The sequence below is a fragment of the Tachypleus tridentatus genome, chromosome 4, assembly GCF_004210375.1.
Source record: "Tachypleus tridentatus isolate NWPU-2018 chromosome 4, ASM421037v1, whole genome shotgun sequence".
Classification (NCBI taxonomy): domain Eukaryota; kingdom Metazoa; phylum Arthropoda; class Merostomata; order Xiphosura; family Limulidae; genus Tachypleus; species Tachypleus tridentatus.
In genome coordinates, this window is record NC_134828.1 from 103,537,153 (window position 1) to 103,561,871 (window position 24,719).

Consider the following 24,719-nt stretch of genomic DNA (forward strand, 5'->3'; position numbering starts at 1 on the left):
CCTTTAAAAATATTTTCGTTTCTCCGGTAGGGATATTGTTGTGTCATACAGGACTAGCCAGTCACGAATAGTCTAGAAACGGTGAATACTTCCATCCATGTTGTTTTCTTAGTTCGTCAAATATTTTATTTATTTTGCCTGTTTCTCGAAACTTCGCTTCTTGAAATCGAGATACTGATGATGACCAGTGAGCTTATGTTCGCTGGAGATAACCTGGAGCTACAAGAATATATGTTCAGTTGACGGTTTGCAACAGGAAAATACGTTCCAGTACCACTTATCTAACGCTATACACAAGCGGAAGAAACTTTATATAAACAGCTCTGAAGAGTTATAACGTAGAGTTTGAACGTTCTTAGACAGTGGCTTTGATGAAGATACATCCTCTTTGGTCATATCTATTTCGGGATGCTGTTACGAACGAATGTGTTAAATGTTTCTGGTGACATTACGCGCTTATCTTCAATATGATCTAACCATTAGTTTTTAAATACGACACAAGTTAAATATGCAACCAAAGAGTTGCTTTTTTTAAGAAGAAAAAAATACGACGGAAAATAGACTTTGGGGACAAAAATACACTAAATGGCAGTATAACAAAATAAAATAAACTTTTTTTCAATTGTTTTGGATAAAAAAATGGAGTGGGGAGTGTGGTGTGGGTTTTAGTTTTTGTGACTCGTAAGAATCCTCAAAGATCGTTACGTTGGCCTCTTTTAAAAGTGGGTCTTTCATGAGTTGGAACTATGTTTCAAACGGGTCTTTGATTCCTTTCTTAGTACTAACAGCACAATTCTTATTTACATATTCATATATGTACTTCTTTACTGGTTTAGTAGAACGTATCTCTTATATTTAAAAATTCACATATAAAGACTAAACTAGTCAACACTAGCATCGTCAAGATCAAACTTGCATCTACATTTACCTTATTTGCATTTATAGCTAGTTTAGTTCTGTTTACATCTAGTCTATTCATATTTATATTTAGAATATTTGTTTTGACACAAAGAATAGTTTTGTTTGTAGCTGGTTTACTGCTGTTTACTTTTAGTATATTTTTGTTTACAACTTGTTTATTCCTGTGTACTTTTGGTATATGGGTGTTTCTATTTTACATACAGTATATTTGTGGTTAGAGTTATATTTTGTTTACATTTTGTATATTTGTGTTTACAGATACAGTTTTGGAACTTAAGTTACTTCTGTTACAGCTAGATTACACGTGTTCATATGGCGGAGACTTAAAATCAGTTAACATAATTACAAGTTTTGCACTAAGCTATCTCGATACTGATGTGTTTTTTTATTTAATACTTTAGGTTGAAGCTAACTTTCTCGTGCATGATGGATCTATATCGCTACCCACTGGACTCTCAAGTTTGTACCATTGAGTTAGCATCGTGTAAGTATTGTGACTTTTAACGCTTCTTTCATTTAATATAGACAACAGAGACATATTTTTCACAATTTTAGTTATTCATAGCTTTCTAGATTAATTTTGTAATCTGACCTCAAATACTATTTACTCCTAATAAAGGTGCAGTATAAAACGTTTCTGTATTTTGTAAGAATGTTCAGGTGAGAATAAGTTTAATCTTATTTCTTGTTTAGAAACACTTTGAGGTTTTTTTCATCAGGAATAAAAATGACATTGAACTCAAATCGACGAGCACAACATTAAACGCACAGGCTTAATTTCAAGTTTATTTTATTGTATCTATAGTTTCCAAGACAACAGAGGAACTAAGCCTCAAATGGGCACTTCAGAATCCTGTTCAACTATATGATAACCTAAAACTCCCTCAGTTCGAAATCAAGGAAGTGAACACTTCACTGTGTAGTGAGAAGTTCCACATCGGTAAGTTGACGTCATTAATTCACCGCTGAAAGACTGCAGAGGACGTTTTCGTATCAGAAACTACTGGACGTTAGATTTAGATAGCTTTTCTTAACGATTGTTTGTTTGTTGTAAAATGCGGTTATAGGTTGGTAAAAGCACCAATCCACATAATTAATACATGTGACCTCATGCGTTCTTGTTTTTAATCTTCAGGGCTTGTGATAGCTTTTAATTGAGTATTAGTAAACGATTTAGTTTAGATCAGACCAAATGAATTGAGGAACTTTGTCAAAAGAGGGATCCTTAACTTGTTTCTATATTGTTCAAAACTAACTCATTATTATTGTTCACAGCTGTTTATTCTGTCAGATTAAAATAGCTTTGAAAGACTATTGTACGGTAAATAATGTGGTAAGTTGTTCTACTTTCTTATCTAATCAGGCGCGGCATGGCCAAGTGTGTTAAGGCGTGCGACTCGTAATCTGAGGGTCGCGGGTTCTCATCCCGGTCGCGCCAAACATGCTCGCCCTTTCAGCCGTGGGGGCGTTATAATGTAATGGTCAATCCTGCTATTCATTGGTAAAAGAGTATCCCAAGAGTTGGCGGTGGGTGGTGATGACTAGCTGCATTCCTCTAGTCTTACACTGCTAAATTAGGGACGGCTAGTACAGATAGCCCTCGAGTAGCTTTGTGCGAAATTCCAAAACAAACAAACAAATTCTTATCTAATCCAATTATTAATTTATTAAAATATTTTTTTTAGTTAAGTGGTCAAAAACTTTGAAGAGAAATCCCCATATAACAGTCTATAATTTAGCAGTGTAAGGCTAGAGGGGAGGCAGCTAGTTATCAGCGCCCAGTCTATAATTTAGCAGTGTAAGACTAGAGGGGAGGCAGCTAGCTATCAGCGCCCAGTCTATAATTTAACAGTGTAAGACTAGAGGGGAGGCAGCTAGTTATCAGCGCCCAGTCTATAACTTAGCAGTGTAAGATTAAAGGGGAAGCAGCTAGTTATCAGCGCCCAGTCTATAATTTAACAGTGTAAGACTAGAGGGGAGGCAGCTAGCTATCAGCGCCCACTACCAGCTCTTGGACTACTCTCTTACCAACGAATAATTTACCGTGTGACGGGGATTCGAGACCGCTACATTCATGTTACGAATCGAGCGCCCTACCACCTGGCCATGCCAGACCCTCTTAGGGGATAAAAAAGCTTGTTACATACAAGGTTGTTGGTTCACAAAGGGTATAAGGCATAACACTAAAGAAAGTATCACAAATTTAAGAAATTTAAATTGATTGGATTTATAGAAGATTTAGAAGACCAAACAGGAAGTTAAAACATCTGAAAGGACGTATGAAAAATTGGACTGAAACAAAAATTAGCATTAAGGATTTTTAAAAGTACAATTTAAGGTGAAGACGGGACTCTTGGAGGATAACAAAGGAAGACTTTCTGATGATTAAGAAACGGCTAAGTTACTAATTTAAATTTTTCCTTCACTTTTATCGATGAATACCCAAGCAGTATTCCTCATCTTGAACAACTGATAGATGAAAACAAAGTTTAACAAGACAGTTGGATAAATTCTGAGCTAGTCAAAATACAATTGGAAAGTTTAAAGAATGGTAAGGTTCTTGAGCAGATAATATTTCCCCGAGGGTTTAAAGGAGGTCAAGAATTGGATATGTGAACCACTTGCCAAAATGATTTTGTAAATCCTTGAACAGTGGACAAGTACCAACAGGTTGGAAATTACCTGATGTAACTGCTAACTTCAAGGAAGGTAATAGAAATCGTCTCTGTAATTATAAGCCTATTAATCGTACAAACCTTTGTTTGGAAAGTCTAATGAAAGATACTATACAAAGTCATTTAACAAAGTTTATAATTTTATCAGATGATCAAAATATTTTCAATAACGTAAAATCTTGCCTTACAATCTTTTTTTTACATGTTTTGAAAATGTTACAACATATGTAAATGATGGTGTAGATTTTGTGTATCTAGATTTTTAGATAGCATATGACAAAGTGCCACATAAAAAGCTTCCAAAAATATATTCTCAATAGGTGTGGGGGATGAGTTAACTAAATAAATTGAAGAGTGGCTTGATGGAAGAAAATAGAGGGTTTTTATAAATGGAATTCACTCCAACAGGATTAATATTGCAATTGGTGTACCTCAAGGCCCAGTCTTAAGACTAATGCTCTTTTGTAATTTACATTCATAACATAGATGAAGGAGTGGTCAATAAATTACGTAAATTTGCTGATGATATTAATATCTGAATGTTGCTGGCTGTGAAGAAGATACTGCTCCTTTACAAAAGGATTTAGATCATTCACTGAGTTAGACAAATAAATGGCAGCTGGGTTTTAATTATGATAAATGCAAGACATTGCATGTGAATTACCATAATTTGAATTATAAGTATGATTTGGATGGGAATAAACTTAACAGTGTCATGAAAGAAAATAATCTTAATATATTGGTTTTTTCTAAGTCATTTAAGCAGAATGGTAGAGTAAATATGATTTTAAGCTGTACCTACAGAAATATTGAATGCAAGTCTAAAGAAGTTATAATTTGACTGTATAGTTCACTGGTTAGGCCACATTTGAAGTATTGTGTTTAATCACCTTACCTTACTTAGGAAAGACATTGAATTGTTGGAAAGGGTTCAGATGAGAGTTACTACAATGGTACCTGGGATGGAGAGTTTGTCATAAGAGAAAAGATTAAGATAAGATGATTATATTTTGAAAAAAGAAGAGTTAGAGGGGATCTGATTGAAGCGTTTAAGATTGTAAAAAAGAGCTTATAATGTAACAGCAAAAATTATAGAACTTGGATACATAAGTATAGATTTAGGCAAAGTAGAAGCTGTCTTCAGCTAAAACAATTTTATTTTTCAAGTAGGATGTTTGGCTTATGGATTGAGTTGCCTTCGGATGTTGTGGAAGCAGTAAATTTGAGTGAATTTAAAAGAAAGCTTGATAGGCGTATGGATGATAATGGCTGACTTTAAATTTCTTAAAATTTATTTATTTGGTAGTTTTAGTTTGTCTCAGAGAGTGGAACAGCATAAATGGGCAAAAAGGTCCATTGTTGTCCATAAACATTATACTATGCTGCAGTTATTAAATATTTCAAGATAGTCCGAAATAATTCTGGGTAATCGACTCTGCATATTTGCTTCCCATTGGGACAGTTTGTCCAATTTTAGGTTATGGTTTTATAGTCAACTAACTAACAAACTTTCAGGCCAGCCTCATCTTCTTTTACTTCAATCGATTCCTTTATTAGGACACCGCAAATATAGTTGGATAAGATACCTTAAGCTCTCCTTAATATGTCAATTGATAACCTGTCCTAAAAATGGTATTATGTAATCGTGATAGCCTGTACTGTAAATGGTATTATGTAATCTGTGATAGCCTGTCCTGTAAACAGTATTGTGTAACCAGTGATAGCCTGTTTTGTAAATGGTATTATATTATCAGATATAGCTTGTCCTGTAAATAGTATTATGTAATCAGTGATAGGCTGTCCTGTAAACAGTATTATGTAACCAGTGACAGTCTGTCCTGTAAATGGTATTATGTAATCAGTGATAGACTGTTCTGTAAACAGTATTATGTAATCAGTGATAGGCTTCCTGTAAACAGTATTATGTAATCAGTGATAGACTGTTCTGTAAACAGTATTATGTAATCAGATATAGCTTGTCCTGTAAACAGTATTATGTAATCAGTGATAGGCTGTCCTGTAAACAGTATTATGTAATCAGTGACAGTCTGTCCTGTAAATGGTATTATGTAATCAGTGATAGACTGTTCTGTAAACAGTATTATGTAATCAGTGATAGGCTGTTCTGTAAATCGTATTATGTTATCAGATATAGCTTGTCCTGTAAACAGTATTATGTAATCAGTGATAGACTGTTCTGTAAACAGTATTATGTAATCAGTGATAGGCTGTTCTGTAAATGGTATTATGTTATCAGATATAGCTTGTCCTGTAAACAGTATTATGTAATCAGTGATAGGCTGTCCTGTAAACAGTATTATGTAATCAGTCATAGGCTGTTCTGTAAATGGTATTACGTTATCAGATATAGCTTGTACTGTAAACAGTATTATGTAATCAGTGATACACTTGCCTGTAAACAGTATTATGTAATCAGTGATAGTCTGTGCTGTAAACAGTATTCTGTAATCAGTGACAGTCTGTCCTGTAAACAGTATTATGTAATCAGTAATAGCCTGTTTTGTAAACAGTATTATGTAATCAGTGATAGTTTGTGCTGTAAACAGTATTATGTAATCAGTGATAGACTGTTCTGTAAACAGTATTATGTAATCACATATAGCTTGTCCTGTAAACAGTATTATGTAATCAGTGATACACTTGCCTGTAAACAGTATTATGTAATCAGTGATAGTCTGTGCTCTAAACAGTATTCTGTAATCAGTGACAGTCTGTCCTGTAAACAGTATTATGTAATCAGTAATAGCCTGTTTTGTAAACAGTATTATGTAATCAGTGATAGTTTGTGCTGTAAACAGTATTATGTAATCAGTGATAGACTGTTCTGTAAACAGTATTATGTAATCAGTGATAGCCTGTGCTGTAAACAGTATTATGTAATCAGTGATAGACTGTTCTGTAAACAGTATTATGTAATCACATATAGCTTGTCCTGTAAACAGTATTATGTAATCAGTGATACACTTGCCTGTAAACAGTATTATGTAATCAGTGATAGTCTGTGCTGTAAACAGTATTCTGTAATCAGTGACAGTCTGTCCTGTAAACAGTATTATGTAATCAGTAATAGCCTGTTTTGTAAACAGTATTATGTAATCAGTGATAGTTTGTGCTGTAAACAGTATTATGTAATCAGTGATAGACTGTTCTGTAAACAGTATTATGTAATCAGTGATAGACTGTTCTGTAAACAGTATTATGTAATCAGTGATAGTCTGTGCTGTAAACAGTATTATGTAATCAGTGATAGCCTGTTTTGTTAACTGTATTATGTAATCAGTGATAGCCTGTGCTGTAAACAGTATTATGTAATCAGTGATAGACTGTTCTGTAAACAGTATTATGTAATCAGTGATAGTCTGTGCTGTAAACAGTATTATGTAATCAGTGATAGCCTGTTTTGTTAACAGTATTATGTAATCAGTGATAGCCTGTGCTGTAAACAGTATTATGTAATCAGTAATAGACTGTTCTGTAAACAGTATTATGTAATCAGTGATAGCCTGTGCTGTAAACAGTATTATGTAATCAGTGATAGACTGTTCTGTAAACAGTATTATGTAATCAGTGATAGTCTGTGCTGTAAACAGTATTATGTAATCAGTGATAGCCTGTTTTGTTAACAGTATTATGTAATCAGTGATAGCCTGTGCTGTAAACAGTATTATGTAATCAGTGATAGACTGTTCTGTAAACAGTATTATGTAATCAGTGATAGCCTGTGCTGTAAACAGTATTATGTAATCAGTGATAGACTGTTCTGTAAACAGTATTATGTAATCAGTGATAGTCTGTGCTGTAAACAGTATTATGTAATCAGTGATAGTCTGTGCTGTAAACAGTATTATGTAATCAGTGATAGCCTGTTTTGTTAACAGTGTTATAAGTGATGAATTTTGTCACAAACTATTAATAAGAGTAAACATCCAACCCCTCCTCTCGACTTTCAAGGGCATGATTGTAGTGAGAGCTATACAGGTAATGAATAAAGCACCTAGACATCCCAGTATTTGTGTAGTATACTCACAAGCCTAATCAGTTGTCGGTTTTATATCTACTTAAGAAATTTGTTTCCTTTTATACTCTGGCTGACGAATCTGCTCTGAGAACTGAAAGAATAGCTTCCTGGTTCGTCAGCTTTTTAGAATGATAGTAAACGTAATTAATAGAATATAAAAAGACTAGGAATAAATAATTAATTCATTTTAAAAATATATTTCTTAGATATACTTTATAATAATTACAATTCACTTTCATAATATGGTTCACAGCATAGCAGTTGTTATTTATGGTAAAATATGATATACCTATATAGTACCTAGACCACTACTAACTTTTTTTATCCAACAGTAATGGTAAGCTCTGGTATTGGCAAATAGGCTTTGTCGGCACGTGTAGTATGATGATACATTATAGCATGTTATTGTTTGCTTTCGCTCATGTGCTTTTATAACTAATTGCCTTTCCTTGATTGGCTTTCCAACAGAATTAGTAATCAGAATTTATTGACAGCGCTAATGGAAAGCGAATATGTTTCGCACTAGGAACAATTATGGTCATTAACTGCTAATGATATATCGAGGGAAAAGATGAGTGAATAAGTTTGTAAGTGCAACAGAACTCAAGTTGTGTTGTGATTGGTCGATTACTCCAACAGTCGTGATAACTTGCACATTCTGAAATTGTTCTACGTCATACAAACAACCAATGACATTTATCTCAGATGTAAAATGTTCAAACTGCTGTAGTTGGTGTAATGGTGGGAAAATAATTTTCTTTCATGGTTTACATTCTTTTATCTGTTATTAAAAATTACAACTTACTCATAGTAACATGAACATTGTTTAAGACGATTATGCAATTGTGAATTGTACACGTAAGCATCACACTTGCTATCGAAACCATCTGACAATATCCAGGCATCAAAGCTTATAATCTATAGCCCTTGACTTTTGCAATCAAACATAACATCTTTTGTATTTTATGAGGTGTATGCTACTCATAGTCTAGGCTATTGTTGTAGAAAGATAACTCAATCCGATAATGAATGGAGATTAGAAAAAAAAACAGGCCAGTTAATTTATTTAAATTTTATCAGATGTTTAGATAGCTATGTTTAATAAACTTTTTTGAAAAGTGCTAACCTAGGGTGTACAAAAATCAATGTGTGAGTTATATATGTGTTAATAAGCCTCAAGAATCATTTACTGTTTGTTAAAGAATCAGACCAGTAACAACGACGAACAAGAACTAGAAATTCTTGAATTCATGTTTCAAACACCCTAACCACTAGATCACACCCAGCCAAACAGTTGAATTACTATGTGATTTTATAGACATGTAATTAAAAGACTTCTCTGAAAATCTTCTTATGTGGTTACAATTCTTTATAAGTTGGCACTAATCTTAAGTCTTAAACGACAGAAAAAAGTTGTAATTCAATGTATAGGAAATTATAACATGAAGTGTTCGTAATTTGTTATCTGTTAAAATTAGTTTAGAGGCGAGTTACGTCTTTGGTAAAGAACATAAACAAACACATATGACTGGAAGTTAATATATTAGGTCCTAGTCTTTCTTCTCAAATTACTTATGGCATATTTAATTAAGATGTGTGTCTGTTCTTTGAAAGTAGCTATTTCTACTTGCGCGGGGCTGTCACGTGAATTGGTAGTCGTAATGGAAAACCTGTTTACTTGTTTCCTCAAGCGATTAAACAATGTTGAACATCTGAGGTAAGAGTAAAAGTAATTGAATTCGACAACAGGTGTGGATAGGCTTATGAAGATTGTTTTATATATATAATTAAACAGTGACTTCGGGGAAAAAAAACCTTAGTTATATGAAGGTACGTCAACATTTGCTGTAACAATTTTGTCAGTTTAATTGTGGAACCAGTTTGAAATCATCATTTTTTTTATTTTGATTTATTAGTGTAACTTTAATCTATATAGGTTTTCAAACAAGTGGAAAAGATATTTAGTTTTCCTACCGCTAGGTATAATTGCTCGTTTTTGTGTATGAAATAAAACAGTAATAATAAATTAGTATCATATACAGAGAAAGGTTAATCATAAATTAGTATCACATACAGAGGAAGGTACATATTAAATTAGTATCACATACACAGGAAGGTACATATTAAATTAGTATCACATACACAGGAAGGTACATATTAAATTAGTATCACATACACGGGAAGGTACATATTAAATTAGTATCACATACAGAGGAAGGTACATATTAAATTAGTATCACATACAGAGGAAGGTACATATTAAATTAGTATCACATACACGGGAAGGTACATATTAAATTAGTATCACATACACGGGAAGGTACATATTAAATTAGTATCACATACACAGGAAGGTACATATTAAATTAGTATCACATACACAGGAAGGTACATATTAAATTATTATCACATACACAGGAAGGTACATATTAAATTTCCTGATGAAACATTTTGTACTCTCCTGAATTTTTTTATCATTCATTATTTTCTGGGATATTTTCGTTTTATCCCTCGTGTGATTACGGTTTTATACTAAAAATACCGAAGAAAAATATTCATCTTTAAGTTGTACTTTTTTGCCACAATGCAAAATATTTTTACATCGAGAAAGCGACTCAATTTTGAAGTTATTTTTATAAACGTACTCCACGATCTGTTCAAGAATTTCAGAAATCAATGTAAACATTTGCTTTATTCAAAGCAGTATACTAATTCCAAACACACTTATGTACATATATATATATATATATGTAAACAAATGTAACATCTTTTTATCAACGCTATTTACCGCAGTAGCTCAGCCGTAAACTTGAGGGCTTACGTGCTAAACTTAAAGTTTGATATCCGTCGTGGGCACAGAGCGGATACTTCTTTGTATGATTTTGAGCTTAAACACAAAAACAAACAAATTTCATCATTGTATTTTTGTCAATTTATTTACTATTTTACAAAAGCGTATTTTACTCAGAAAAGTAAATATTAAATTTGTTTGTTTACTTTCTGTACAATTAGATGTAACTTCGAAGAATATTTAAGACGACCTAAAGTCGATTTAAAGTTATTTAAAACTTAATGAAATATGTTCCTCAAAATGAAGAAAACGAAATATCTGATTTTACAAGTGATCAAAATAGAAATAAACTTCCCATATAAATTTTAAATTTATTCCTTGTTATTTTTATGAAATTATCTAAAAAAGACAAAAACACGTCATAAACAAAAACCTAAAAAACAAGTTAATTAAATAAACGTCCTCTGGTGGGTTAGTAATAATTCTGCTAAATTAAGACGTTAAATCAGCACTAATAGAAATCGAACAAACAGTAAGTAAGTGAAACGGATATTTACTTGTCTCTAGAATTGCAGACAAGATAAATGATATTTTGAAAAAAATATTTTATCAGTATTTCAATTTCTATGAGTCGTTTTTTTTTTGGTTAAGTTGAAATTGAATAATAAATACTGTCGCACTTTTTTTTGTATGGTTCTTACGAGACTCAAATATTGAAACACATTCCGTGTTCTTAGCCAAGAATTAATCCATAATGTGAAGAAACCCCCACAGCTTTATTTAAATAAAAACAGTAAAATATCTACCATTTAAAATATTAAGTAGGCATATTAAATATATATAGTTCTGAACAATAATTCAGGCCTCTTGTTGCCTTTTGAACTACTTCCAACGTCGACCATGCTCAAGCTACGTACTTTGCCATATTTATTTGTTATCATTTAAATTATATTCCATTCGTCGTCACAATAACGTTTTCGATCCTGAGGGTAACGTCTGTGACTATACCCTTCACCTTGTGAGGTCAATCCTCCGGCCAGACTGAAGGTGTAATTTCGGAGCTCTTTGTTTGTTTTGAATTTCGCGCAAAGCTACACGAGGACTATCTGCGCTAGCCGTCCTTAATTTAGCAGAGTAAGACTAGAGGGAAGGCAGCTAGTCATCACCACACACCGCCAACTCTTGGGTCACTGTTTTACCAACGAATAGTAGGATTGACCGTCCGTCACATTATAACGCCCCCACGGCTGAAAGGGCGAGCATGTTTGGTGCGACCGGAATTCGAACCCGCGACCCTCGGATTACGAGTCGAATTACGTGCAGCTTTGCATGAAATTCAAAAACAAACAAACTTCTTCATAATATAGACTCTGAAATGTAATTAGTTTTTGAAGAATTTTCTAATAAGCTTACCACTTTAATGTGATGTAATACAACTACAGATAACGAATTTCTTGGTTATTGTTTTCGTCAGAGGCTCAGCAATAAAACGTTGAACTTGTAAACCTAAAATTGGAATTCTGATAATCACGTTAAGCAAAACATAGACAGAAGATTATTGTGTAACTTTGTACCGAACACTACATAAACAGTCTTTCAGGTTTTAAATAAAAGAATTTCGTTTTATCTGGAGGAAGATGTTCACATTTCCAAATTTGATGAAATATTTTTATGATTAAAAGTAAATATAATACAAAGGAATACTGTGAAACAAAAGTTAAACTGATACTTAGTTTATCAAGACAAACGAACTCATGCTAACCAACAGACAAACACCGTCCTGCCCTTTAATGTATACATAATGAAAACACAGCCTAATTTTATGTTGACAAACAGATAAGTAGCATTTTAGTTCCATATCGGGCCCAGGCATGGTCAGATGGATTAAGGCGCTCGACTCGTAATCTGAGGGTCACGGGTTCGAATCCCCATCGCACCAAACATGCTCGCCCTTTCAACCGTAGGGGCGTTATAATGTGACTGTCAGTCCTACTATTCGTTGGTAAAAGAGTAGCCCAAGAGTTGGCGATAGGTGGTGATGACTAATTGCTTTCCCTCTAGTCTTACACTGCAAAATTATGGATGGCTAGCACAGATAGCCCTTGTGTAGCTTTGCTTGAAATTAAAAAAAAATAACAGAGTTCCATATCAACCAATAAACGAACAGTATGCCGTTCTAACACAGAGAAACAAAATAATGATATTCTGATTTTATAATTATGGACAAATAAATAACACTGTGGTATTTTATTGAGAAATTAAAAAAACGAAATTATAATGTCATGTCGACAAACGAACCAATGACACCCTGGTCTCTTAATGACAAGCACACAAATACTATCACAAACACATGCCGATAAATGAACAATAGACATTATAGCAATATAGATACAAACAATCTTAAGGCCTAACTTACATATACATACATATAGTGCAGGAGGGCAATAATGACATCTTTTCTTTTCATCTCTCCAAACAGGAGAATACAGCTGTTTGAAATCTGAGTTCAACTTACAGAGATCAATTGGCTACCACCTTGTCCAGTCGTATCTCCCGACCATTCTTATTGTGGTTATCTCTTGGGTATCCTTCTGGCTGGATGTTGAGGCCATTCCGGCTCGGATTACACTTGGAGTAACCACACTACTGACTATTTCCTCCAAGGGTTCTGGGATCCAGAGTAACCTACCCCCTGTATCGTATGTAAAGGCCATCGACGTGTGGATGGGTGCCTGTACTACTTTTGTCTTCGCTGCTCTACTGGAATTTACTTTTGTCAACTACTTGTGGAGGAAACGAGTGATCATGAAGACCCCTGGCGATGGGACCAGGGATCAGATTTCTTTGAAATTGGTAGGTATTATTGAATAAACTAATATTTCCTTTGTTGGTAATATATGATTTGAAAAGTGGTAAAGGATGCTTATTGGACAACCAAACCACCAGGTCCCCCGTCCATACTTATTGGACAACCAAACTATCGTGTCCCCTGTCCATGCTTACCTGACAACCACACCACCAGGTTCCCCGTCCATACTTATTGGACGACCAAACTATCATGTCCCCTGTCCACGCTTACCTGACAACCAAACCACCAGGTTCCCCGTCCATACTTATTGGACGACCAGACAATCATGTCCCCTGTCCATGCTTACATGACAGCCAAACCACCAGGTGCCCCGTCTATACTTATTGGACAACCAAACTATCATGTCCACTGCCCATGCTTACCTGACAACCAAACCACCAGGTGCCCCGTCCATACTTATTGGACAACCAAACTGTCCTGTCCCCTGTCCACGCTTACCTGGCAACCAAACCACCAGGTGCCCCGTCCATACTTATTGGACAACCAAACAATCATGTTCCCTGTCCATGCTTACCTGACAACCAAACCACCAGGTGCCCCGTACATACTTATTGGACAACCAAACAATCATGTTCCCTGTCCATGCTTACCTGACAACCAAACCACCAGGTGCCCCGTCCATACTTATTGGACAACCAAACAATCATGTGCCCTGTCCATGCTTACCTGACAGCCAAACCACCAGGTCCCCCGTCCATACTTATTGGACAACCAAACAATCATGTTCCCTGTCCATGCTTACCTGACAACCAAACCACCAGGTGCCCCGTACATACTTATTGGACAACCAAACAATCATGTTCCCTGCCCATGCTTACCTGACAACCAAACCACCAGGTTCCCCGTCCATACTTATTGGACGACCAGACAATCATGTCCCCTGTCCATGCTTACATGACAGCCAAACCACCAGGTGCCCCGTCTATACTTATTGGACAACCAAACTATCATGTCCACTGCCCATGCTTACCTGACAACCAAACCACCAGGTGCCCCGTCCATACTTATTGGACAACCAAACTGTCCTGTCCCCTGTCCACGCTTACCTGGCAACCAAACCACCAGGTGCCCCGTCCATACTTATTGGACAACCAAACAATCATGTTCCCTGTCCATGCTTACCTGACAACCAAACCACCAGGTGCCCCGTACATACTTATTGGACAACCAAACAATCATGTTCCCTGTCCATGCTTACCTGACAACCAAACCACCAGGTGCCCCGTCCATACTTATTGGACAACCAAACAATCATGTCCCCTGTCCATGCTTACCTGACAGCCAAACCACCAGGTCCCCCGTCCATACTTATTGGACAACCAAACAATCATGTTCCCTGTCCATGCTTACCTGACAACCAAACCACCAGGTGCCCCGTACATACTTATTGGACAACCAAACAATCATGTTCCCTCTCCATGCTTACCTGACAACCAAACCACCAGGTGCCCCGTCCATACTTATTGGACAACCAAACAATCATGTCCCCTGTCCATGCTTACCTGACAGCCAAACCACCAGGTCCCCCGTCCATACTTATTGGACAACCAAACAATCATGTTCCCTGTCCATGCTTACCTGACAACCAAACCACCAGGTGCCCCGTCCATACGTATTTGATAACCGAAACACTACGTTGCAAGTACTATTAGTCATAGTTTTGCTTCATTGGTTAAAAAAGACGGAATTTGGCAAAACTTTTCAGTTAGGTTAATATATAGGTTTGTAAAGAATGGCAGTAAGTAAATTCTAAGATTAGCAAACCCATAATTATAGCTCAAAAGTACTGCTAACATCTGTTTTAAAAACTTTTGAATTTAAACTGTGATTTAAAATTGTTAACACATGGTAGCCCCTCTAAGCCAAGTCCCTTATCTTACTATTCACAGAAACGTTTTTGAATTTAAACTGTGATTTCGAATTGTTAAGACGTGGTAGCTGCTTGAATGGTTACGACACCATCGCTTATCTTACTCTTAGCATAAACGTTTTTTTTTTCTCATATGTGAAATTGTTTTACTCAAAATTTTACCATTTCTGCTATAAATAAAAACTGATATTTCAGTGTTTATGAAACAAAAAATTTGTATCATTGTTTATTTATTGAATCTTTAAAGTATTTTTTTCTTACTTGAACATTATTAGCAACCAAAGAGTGAAGATGAACGCGCCAGAGTTTCTCCCCATAAACTGGGGAATTCACCTCCCACAGTGTTTAACACAGTATACTTTGTCTTACCTTTTTATTCTACATTAATTACTTTTATTAGAAGTATAAATTGAAACCTCGTTAGGGCTTAACTTCTCTAAATCAGCTGTATAACATTGCTTAGCAGAGAGAACGTTTCAGAAAACACAGAAGAACCCATGTTCAAAGATAAGAAGAGTGGATGTGACAACTTTGATTGTGATAAATTACACATATAATGCTTATCCACTTAACGGCATCTTTAATGATGATCTATCATGACCAAAATCTAATGACTATTGTTTGTTTTTTTTCCTTCGCTTTAGCTAACCCATATCAAAACCTGCAATGGAAACCAGGTAATTTTTATTTATATATTTATTTATGTTTTGGGTTTGCCATGGCCTGTGGTTAGGGCGCTAGATTCGTAATCTGAGGGTCGCAGGTTCGAATCCCCGTCACACCAAATATTCTCGACCTTTCAGCCGTGGAGGCATTGTAATGTATGATCAATCCCACTATTAATTGATAAAATAGTAGCCCAAGAATTTGCAGTGGGTGGTGATAACTAGCTGCCTTCTTTCTAGTCTTACACTGATAAATTAGGGACGCTAGCGCAGATAGCTCTCGTGTAGCTTTTCACGGAATTCAAAAAAACAAACTTATGTTTTTAAATAATTATCTAAAAGGCCGGAAAAGTTTGTAGTTAGTCCTTCAATAATAAACAATTCCTTGAAGCTATGACAAACATAGGTATTAACTTAAATGAAACTGTACATTTTTATAGGTGTAGAGTACCTCTAACATTTTTATTGGTGTAGAACACCCCCAATATTTTTATAGGGGTAAAATACTTCCAACATTTTTACAGGTGAAAAATACCTCCAACATTTTTATAGATTTAGAGTACCTCCAACATTTTTATAAATTTAGAGTACCTCCAACACTTTTATAGGTTTAGAGTACCTCCAAGATTTTTATAGGTTAAAGTACCTTCAAGAGTTTTATAGATTTAGAGTACCTTCAACATTTTTATGGGTGTAAAGTACCTCCAAGAGTTTTATAGATTTAGAGTACCTCCAACATTTTTATGGGTGTAAAGTACCTCCAACATTTATATTCGTACCTTTCTGGTTGGGAATGTTTTGTATACATTTAGCGCTTTTATTTTATATTCACTCTCTTCTTATTGGCGCTAACGTCGAGTAATTTAAAGAAGCAAAGTGATGAAACATACATTGTTGTTTTTTAAATATTCGTTTATAATTGATTAACTGTTTTTGTCTCTTACGAAAGATACTATGAATTTCATTTCTTCTACCAACATAAACCTAAAAATCGAACTGAAAGTGTTTCCATCACGTCTGGCTTCTTAGCGACCAGACACTTAATTTTGTCCATGTAGAATTCCATTTTGTAGGCTTATTTTGATTATATCGAAACAAAATTACAAACAAAGCAGTTTTTTACAAACCGTTTCTTGACTATAATAAAAACAAAGCAGTTTGGTGATTACTTGTAATCTTCCTGAAGAACAATAATCAATTTTGGGTCTTTTCCAAATGTTTTTATTTTACGGTTTACAGTAAGGCATGTACGCATATTCGGTAAATATAACAAAACAAAATGTTCTTTACCTCAACGTTCTCTGTATTGATACAAGGATGTCTTTACCTAAACATTCTCTGCATTGATACAAGGATGTCTTTACCTAAACATTCTCTGCATTAATACCAGGTGCTTCACGGCTTCACAAATGCATGTAATGTTTTGTTATTAATTACTTATTGGCTCTAATTAATATATTAAGTGTGCATTAAATAATTTATTTTACAAACCCCTGAAACTACGTATGTGTATATACTAAAAAAAACATTATGTTATACAAAAGAAATACATTTTCTTGAAAATTTTCATGTCCTCGTATGAGATTTAGTTTTTTTTTCCAGAGGCAAAATCTTTGTTAATCAGTGTATACAGTACCAGTTTCTAAAAATGTTTATGAACATTTTAAATCATGCCTAACCTGAAAGCACTTTACGTCACACCAAATATGCTCGTCCTTTCAACCGTAGGGGCGTTATATTGTCACGGTCAATCCCATTATTCGTTAGTAAAAGAGTAGCCCAAGAGTTGGCAGTGGATGGTGATGATTGGCTGTTTTCCCTCTAGTCTGCTAAATTAAGGACGGCTAGCGCAGACAGCCCTCGTGTAGCCTTGCGTGAAATTCAAAACAAACAAATAATCACAACTCGTTACGTAACTTTAAAGCTATAAGTTCTAGTCTATTTTATTTTAAACCGTTAAATTCTACGTTGTTTTTCGTTGCATACCTCTGTTTAATACAAAACTATTGTGGAAGGGTTTTACACTTAAAATTTTTATTTAAATTCTGGTTAGAACTTGTGTTTACTAAAACTTTTAGAATTCAATTTCACTTCCTATATTCTTTTATGACATCCCAAATTTACCCCTGAATCATCTTTGTAAAAGATCACACGTGCTGCTTTTTTCTTGTTTTTTTTTTCAATTGTATGCCCCTATGTAAAGGCCCCTAGTATGTGTATGTAATAATGAAACTTACATCAAATAAAAGTGAGTTCGTTTGTTTAAAGACCCTGAATGTGTGAATAATGTGTAATAATAGAATTTCCGATAGTTATTAGGAAGTGTGTTTGGTTAAGGGTCCTGAAGTGTATACTTTTATTGTACATTGTTATATACCCCTGAAGATTTGATCCAATGAGTTTGGTAAAAACTGATATTGAAATTCTTTTAATAAAAAATACTTTCTTTGACTAACCAAAAATGAGGAATAAGTTTTAACAATTGGTCATTTTTAGAAAACAAAATAGTTGAGAAATATATGATTTTGAAATTAACTTGGCAAAAGATAGTTTTGAAAAGGTTTTAAGTGTTAAGACTGAACTATTTCTGGTATTTATTTTGCAAAACTAGTTTCAAAGTTTATGTAGTGAAAACTATTTTTAAGAAATGTTTTCACTAAAAGTTTTACAGTAATGGTTAATAAGAAACTATTTTTGCTACTGGTTTCAAAAGAGTGTTTTCTGAAATAGCTTTTGCAATAACAAGTTTTGAAAACGACGATGATACATTTTTCTTTTGAAATTACTTAAGTAAGAACCTGTTTTTGATCAACTGCATTGAGAAATTGTTTTCATATTGACGTTATCAAGAAAGTGTTTCCCTTAGGGTTGGATTAAGAAATGGTTTTTAAGATGACTTTAGAAAAACTGTTTTTAAATATTAGTAAGAAAGAAAAGTTAGTAGTTACTCGGATTAATTTGCATCCAAAGAAGCGTTCGCAACATCATCAGTGGTCGATCAAAAGGTGGGAATGTCACGTGACGTCATAGTTTTACAGAGTGGCGCTAGAGGGTAGATAGTTTCAATACGTGACAATATGGTGGATAGTTCCAAGATATCTTGCTGTTTTGTTTTGTTTTTAATTAAGCACAAAGCTACTCAATGAGCTATCTGTGCTCTTCTCACCACGGGTATCGAAATCCGGTTTTTAGCGTTGTAAGTCCGCAGACATACCGCTGAGCCACTGGAGAGCAGATGTCTTGCTAGACTCAGACATTTACAAAGTATGTTACGAAGAGTGAGTTATGAAATTACGGCCGAATATTAATTTAACTTGCAATTTAGTAAAGATTTGTTTTTCATATTGACATAAAATAATGAAATTCTAAACTTATATCATATGTATTACACTACGAAATAAAACAAACAAACTTACATTTCATTTCATAATAGTTATTACACGGTATTAACTTCTGCATTGTCGTGTATAAGTTGAATTCATTAATAATTATAAATAAAATATTTTATTAAATACACAAAATTATTATTAACTCGTTTGCTTTGCCCAGTGTAACAAAATTCTAGATGTGTATTCATGATGTTCTTTCTCAGATTTGGTACTTCTGAAAAGGGTCTTTAATTATAAATCATTTATCAGGCAAAATCATTATTTTTGAATGATCTGTATCTGTTATTTTTTCTGTATTATTGACAGATACTTATCTGAAAAAAAAAGTATAAAGATTCTTCCGAACTCCAGTAACCTAGTTAAATAAAAATTGCAGAATATCGATCACTCAAATAAATCAAATCCTTTATACAAAACATATAGGGTAGGTACTCTCCAGTGTTATTGGATATAAAGTAATTGTCAAATGTCTCTTCATTTCGAAAATTTCTGAAACATGCCACATACTTGAAGCCCAAATTATGGACGGCTAATTAACGACAATATTAAATTAGGTTACATTTGTATCATGCTCTGAGAGAAAGGAAACCTTACGTTTACAGTGTAATAGGACAGACAAACAATATGTGCGGGGTCTTCGATCTAGTTACTTGTTGTACGTTCAGTATTGCTTAGTTATCATTATGACTGGACACACAGACACTAATTCTAACCCGCTGTAGAAATCTTGCAATATACCTCATGGTCCAAGAAGACTTGTTGTTGACACATTCTGTGTATCCTTTGGCGTTTATGAGTTGTCAGTTTCTGGCAGATGACTAATGCTTGTAGGTCATAAATCTGAATCTAACTTTCATCTTATACTTAAGAAACTGAAAAATGAAAAAAACAACAACTAAGTAGCAATGTTCAGTATTATTTCTTGACGTTTGTGTATCATGTTAATATAATGAGTGGCTTGTTTTGAATTTTGATAAAAGCTACACGACGACTATTTATGCTAGCCGTCCATAATTTAGCAGTGTAAGACTAGAATGAAGGTAGCGTCATCACCACCCACTGCCAACTGTTGGACTACTCTTTGTCAACGAATAATGGGATTGACCGTCACATTATAACGCTCCCACGGCTGAAAGGGCGAGCATATTTGGTGTGACGGAGATTCGAACACACGACTCTCAGATTACGAGTCGAGTGCCTTAATCACCTGACTATGCCGGGCCAATAATAAGTGGCACACAACGTTAAACTAGGTACACGTTTAAAACCATTTTAATTAAGTTCAATATTTGACCAGTAAAAAGTTGATCCTTCATGTTTCGGCGTTATAACTTCATCTTCAGGAGTCAAAACATGTAGGGTGAGCTTTTAACTGGTCATATATTGAACTTAATTAAAATGTTTTTAATTGTGTGCCTATTTTAGTGTTGTGTGCTATTTATTATATTAATAATAAGTTGATAAAAATAAAAGAAATAGTAGTTGATAGCGACCCACAGATTGCCAGTGAAATACTCTGGCCACCAGGCTGCTTGTGTGTGTCATAAACGAGACCCCTCAAACTTTGTCACGCATACAATAGACATAATTTTTTTAAAATAAATAATAATATACATGTAATTTGTTTAACGGTTGTCTGGCTCCTTAACCATCTCTCCATCAGGCCGAATCTGATGAGATACACATGTCATTTGTGACAGTGTTAGCTTGCCCTAACATCAAAATTAAAACATATGTAAGATATTTTCCTATCGTTTATGTTAGATATATCGATTTAACTTGATAAGAAATTTAAATACCGTAAATGGGAAACGTTTAATACATGACTATTAAGAAAATATTTCTGATCTGTCTATATTAAGAAACTCTTATTATAATTACTTTAGCACGAAAGTATTTTTATCATAATATATGTTCCTGATGTTACTATTAAGTTGTTATGATCTGACTGTGTTCAAAAACATTTGTTTATAATGAGGTTATTTATAAATAACATGTTTTTACCATTATTAAGGTACGTTCCTCAAATGTTATCAGGTTGTTTTTGACACGACTGCATGAAGATCTTTCACAATAACGTTATAAAAACAGTGTTTATACAATTATTAAAATACTTTACTGACGTGAATGCGAGAAGCTATCTTTATATAAAGCCCAGTAAGAAATGCAGAAATAAAAGGTTTAAATACAATTTGTCACTCAGTTTCTGTTTTCTTCTGGTTGTTCTCGAATGAAGAGCTCGGAAGAAGACAGACAAGAGACAGAAGTAGATCAACTGAACTCTACCCTGGTGCCCCCTGCTGACCATAAGATAAAAGCCAAACGGATTGACCGAACATGCCGCGTCGGGTTCCCATGTTTATTCTTCATTTTTTGTGTTGTTTATTGGCCATACTATCTCTTGTAAAGAGGCTTTGGAGGAAACCGTGGATGGAAAAGTATGGATTTTATAACGTAGTAACTTAAATTTTTGTTTTTGCTGTTCTGGTCATCATAATTTATAATTATTTTGAGAAAATCAAAGCCAAACAGGTAACAGTTGAAAAGTGTGTATTTTAATAACATATTATATTTCATGAACATGATTCGACAACATAAATGTAAGCCAACGCTAATGTCTGGATAATTTTTGTAGGTGTAATATTTTTGAACGAATCAAAATGCTTGCTCTTAGTTCTTGATTTACAAACATCCGCGCTTAACCCTAACTGTATAGACTATTATTAGTTAAGGTAAATAATTGATAAATAGTATAAGTACATTATTATGATTCTATAGAGACACTAGCGGTATACAGATGACGTAAAACAAACTTTCTAGTCTTTCAAGTATGATACAACATGCTTGGTGTAGTGATACAACATGCTTGAAATAGTAGAAATTTGCATGTTAAATGATAGTTAATGTTCGTTTCATTAATAGTTTTCGAATATTGTTACGGATTCTTAACTGTATAGATGTGCTGTGGTTTAAATAACAGAGTGCGTGTCTTAAACCCAATTAAATCAAACATATGAAGCTTCTTACTCGATGATGTTGGGCCCTAAGAAAATATTTTGATAATTCCCCATTGGCTTGCTAGAGGGCTTTAAGCGTTGTGAAAAGGCTGAGTATATATTCTATTACATATCCGATTACGTATCGAAAGAACTGGTATATGCGTCTATAGTTTTGGTTGTTGAACATGAAGTTTGTCTTTATCGTGGTGAATTCTATGAGGGTTGCTAACTGGTTACTGGGAATGTCTATAGTTGGGTTAGGGTCTCGGATATAGACTGCAAAGATAGCCTTAGAACTCTATATCCGAGACCCTAACCCAACTATAGACATTCCCAGTAACCAGTTAGCAACCCTCATGGTATATGCGTCTGTTTCTCCAAGCAAAACTGAACTTCATCCGTGGAATTATGCAAATGAACCTGTACGTGTCGCTGCTCAACCACACGTTGAAAGAGTTTCACGCAGAAAGGACTTAGATGAATGAAATAGAGTTATTAAAATTGAGATAACACCACGTGATACCAAGGATAGAATCAAATAGTTATAAAAAAATTCTTACAAATGGAAATATAAAGTGACCTAACTGTAGACAGTAGTTATCCAAGTGTTGAGTATTTAGCAAAACATTTATGAAAGAAAACAATCACTTTTAAAAGATATTAAAAATAAAAATTCTAAGCAGAAGCTGACAAATTAACACGTGAGATTAAGTTACTTAATAAAATATATAGCAAAATACATCTTGAAAGTATAACTTACTTAACATCATGCATAACAAAGACGCTGGAAAACAGATGAAAGAAAACTTTGTTTCTGTGAGGAATAAAATTGGAAGAGAGAGCGAGTTGAATTTTTCTATTCAGGCATTGATTTATTGTAAAATAGAGCCCAGTATTTTTCAATATAAAATACTGTGAAGGTCAGAATTATATTAACTTTGACGAAAAGCAGGCTTTAGTAGAAAGTGTGTGTGGTGTAAAACTCTATAAACATTATAATATACAGACTTTATTATAAATGTTATAACTATAAAAATAACAAAAAATAGTATAAAAATCTGATGTGCTATATCATTATACAGCGCTGACAAAAAATATTATAACTGTTCTTTCGACAGTACTCGAAACACACAGTAGTTTGATTTAAGACAATACAAAAACAGAAAACCTGCTTAGTATGTAAATAACAACATAGAAATGCAATATTCAAAATTAAGTATCAATGATAAAAATTTAAAAACTGACTGTGCAAGATAAGGAATATAAAAGTTTAGAAATATATTTTTTACTATAAAACTTTCAAATATCATGATCTCGAAATGTTCTTGCAGTAAAACATAAAACAAGAGAAGAAAATAGCTTTTATTTAAAGCATTGAGAAAACTATTTTGCCGTCATATACCAGAAAAACATTTGATCTAAAATCTAACTTTAAAATATAGAATATTTCAACATAGAAACTTTTATTTAATATCCTATAAGATACATAGGTTAGAAAGGCACTAGAAAGAAAAATCTGTAATATAGCTTTGAAATGATAAAAATACATATTCCTACAATCTAACTTTAAAATAATAAAAATACTTATTCCTGTAATATAGCTTTAAAATAATAAAAATACTTATTCCTGTAATCTAGCTTTAAAATAATAAAAATACATATTCCTACAATCTAACTTTAAAATAATAAAAATACTTATTCCTGCAATCTAGCTTTAAAATAATAAAAATACATATTCCTACAATCTAACTTTAAAATAATAAAAATACTTATTCCTGTAATCTAACTTTGAAATAATAAAAATACTTATCCCTGTAATCTAACTTTGAAATAATAAAAATAGAAGTGTATGATCTAATAAATAGTATCATCTTGAAAGTTTATCCTGAAACATGTTGGTTATTGAAAGAATGAAAGAACCTTCTCACTATAGAAAATAATGTGTATAGTGTAAAATTCTACAAAAAAATATTATATACAGACTTTATTATAAATATTATAACTATGGAATAACAAGATAATGTTTCGACCATACTTTTAGTACAAAAATACATATAACTTTCTTAATCTAATGTGCTACAACGCTATAAACTAGAAATAGTCTTCGCGGTAAATTAGCACAAATATATGACCCAGAGAATGTTTTAGTTTTTACATAACAAAAATATGTGATTTTCCTTTTTATAAATAAAATCTAGTGAAAGTATTATTCAGGAACATTGAAACTATAGAACAGCTAAAACTGAAAAATAGATTTCTTCTACTGTATGACGTAGGCCAAGCATTCACGTTATAGCCTAACTGTTCCACCCAGCATGGGCTTATAATACGTCAAGGTACCTTAAAAGAGTACTACATCAGACAAATCTAGAGATTATGTCGTAAAATTTAAAAATATATCGTCAGAATAAATAAATTTTCTTACAGCTAAAACATAGAAACTATCATTTTATAGATTCTAGAAAATACCAGCAATGAAATACTTTTTGTGCTCTACAAAT

At 33.6% G+C, this 24,719-nt stretch overlaps 1 protein-coding gene across 3 annotated transcripts in view; it reads left to right on the forward strand.

Annotated features, from left to right (window-relative positions):
- LOC143249809 (glycine receptor subunit alpha-2-like) overlaps positions 1–24,719 on the forward strand; it is a 106,679-nt gene that overhangs the window by 76,474 nt on the left and 5,486 nt on the right. Inside the window, exons 5-9 of one of the 3 annotated variants that reach the window (XM_076500288.1) lie at positions 1,323–1,405; positions 1,727–1,861; positions 12,906–13,279; positions 15,810–15,842; positions 21,456–21,657. In XM_076500288.1, coding sequence (XP_076356403.1) covers positions 1,323–1,405; positions 1,727–1,861; positions 12,906–13,279; positions 15,810–15,842; positions 21,456–21,626 — 796 coding nt within the window. In that variant the 3' untranslated portion in view covers positions 21,627–21,657. Of the gene's footprint in view, positions 1–1,322; positions 1,406–1,726; positions 1,862–12,905; positions 13,280–15,809; positions 15,843–21,455; positions 23,821–24,719 lie in introns of those variants that run through there. The other 2 variants (XM_076500287.1, XM_076500289.1) reach the window with 2 other exon arrangements.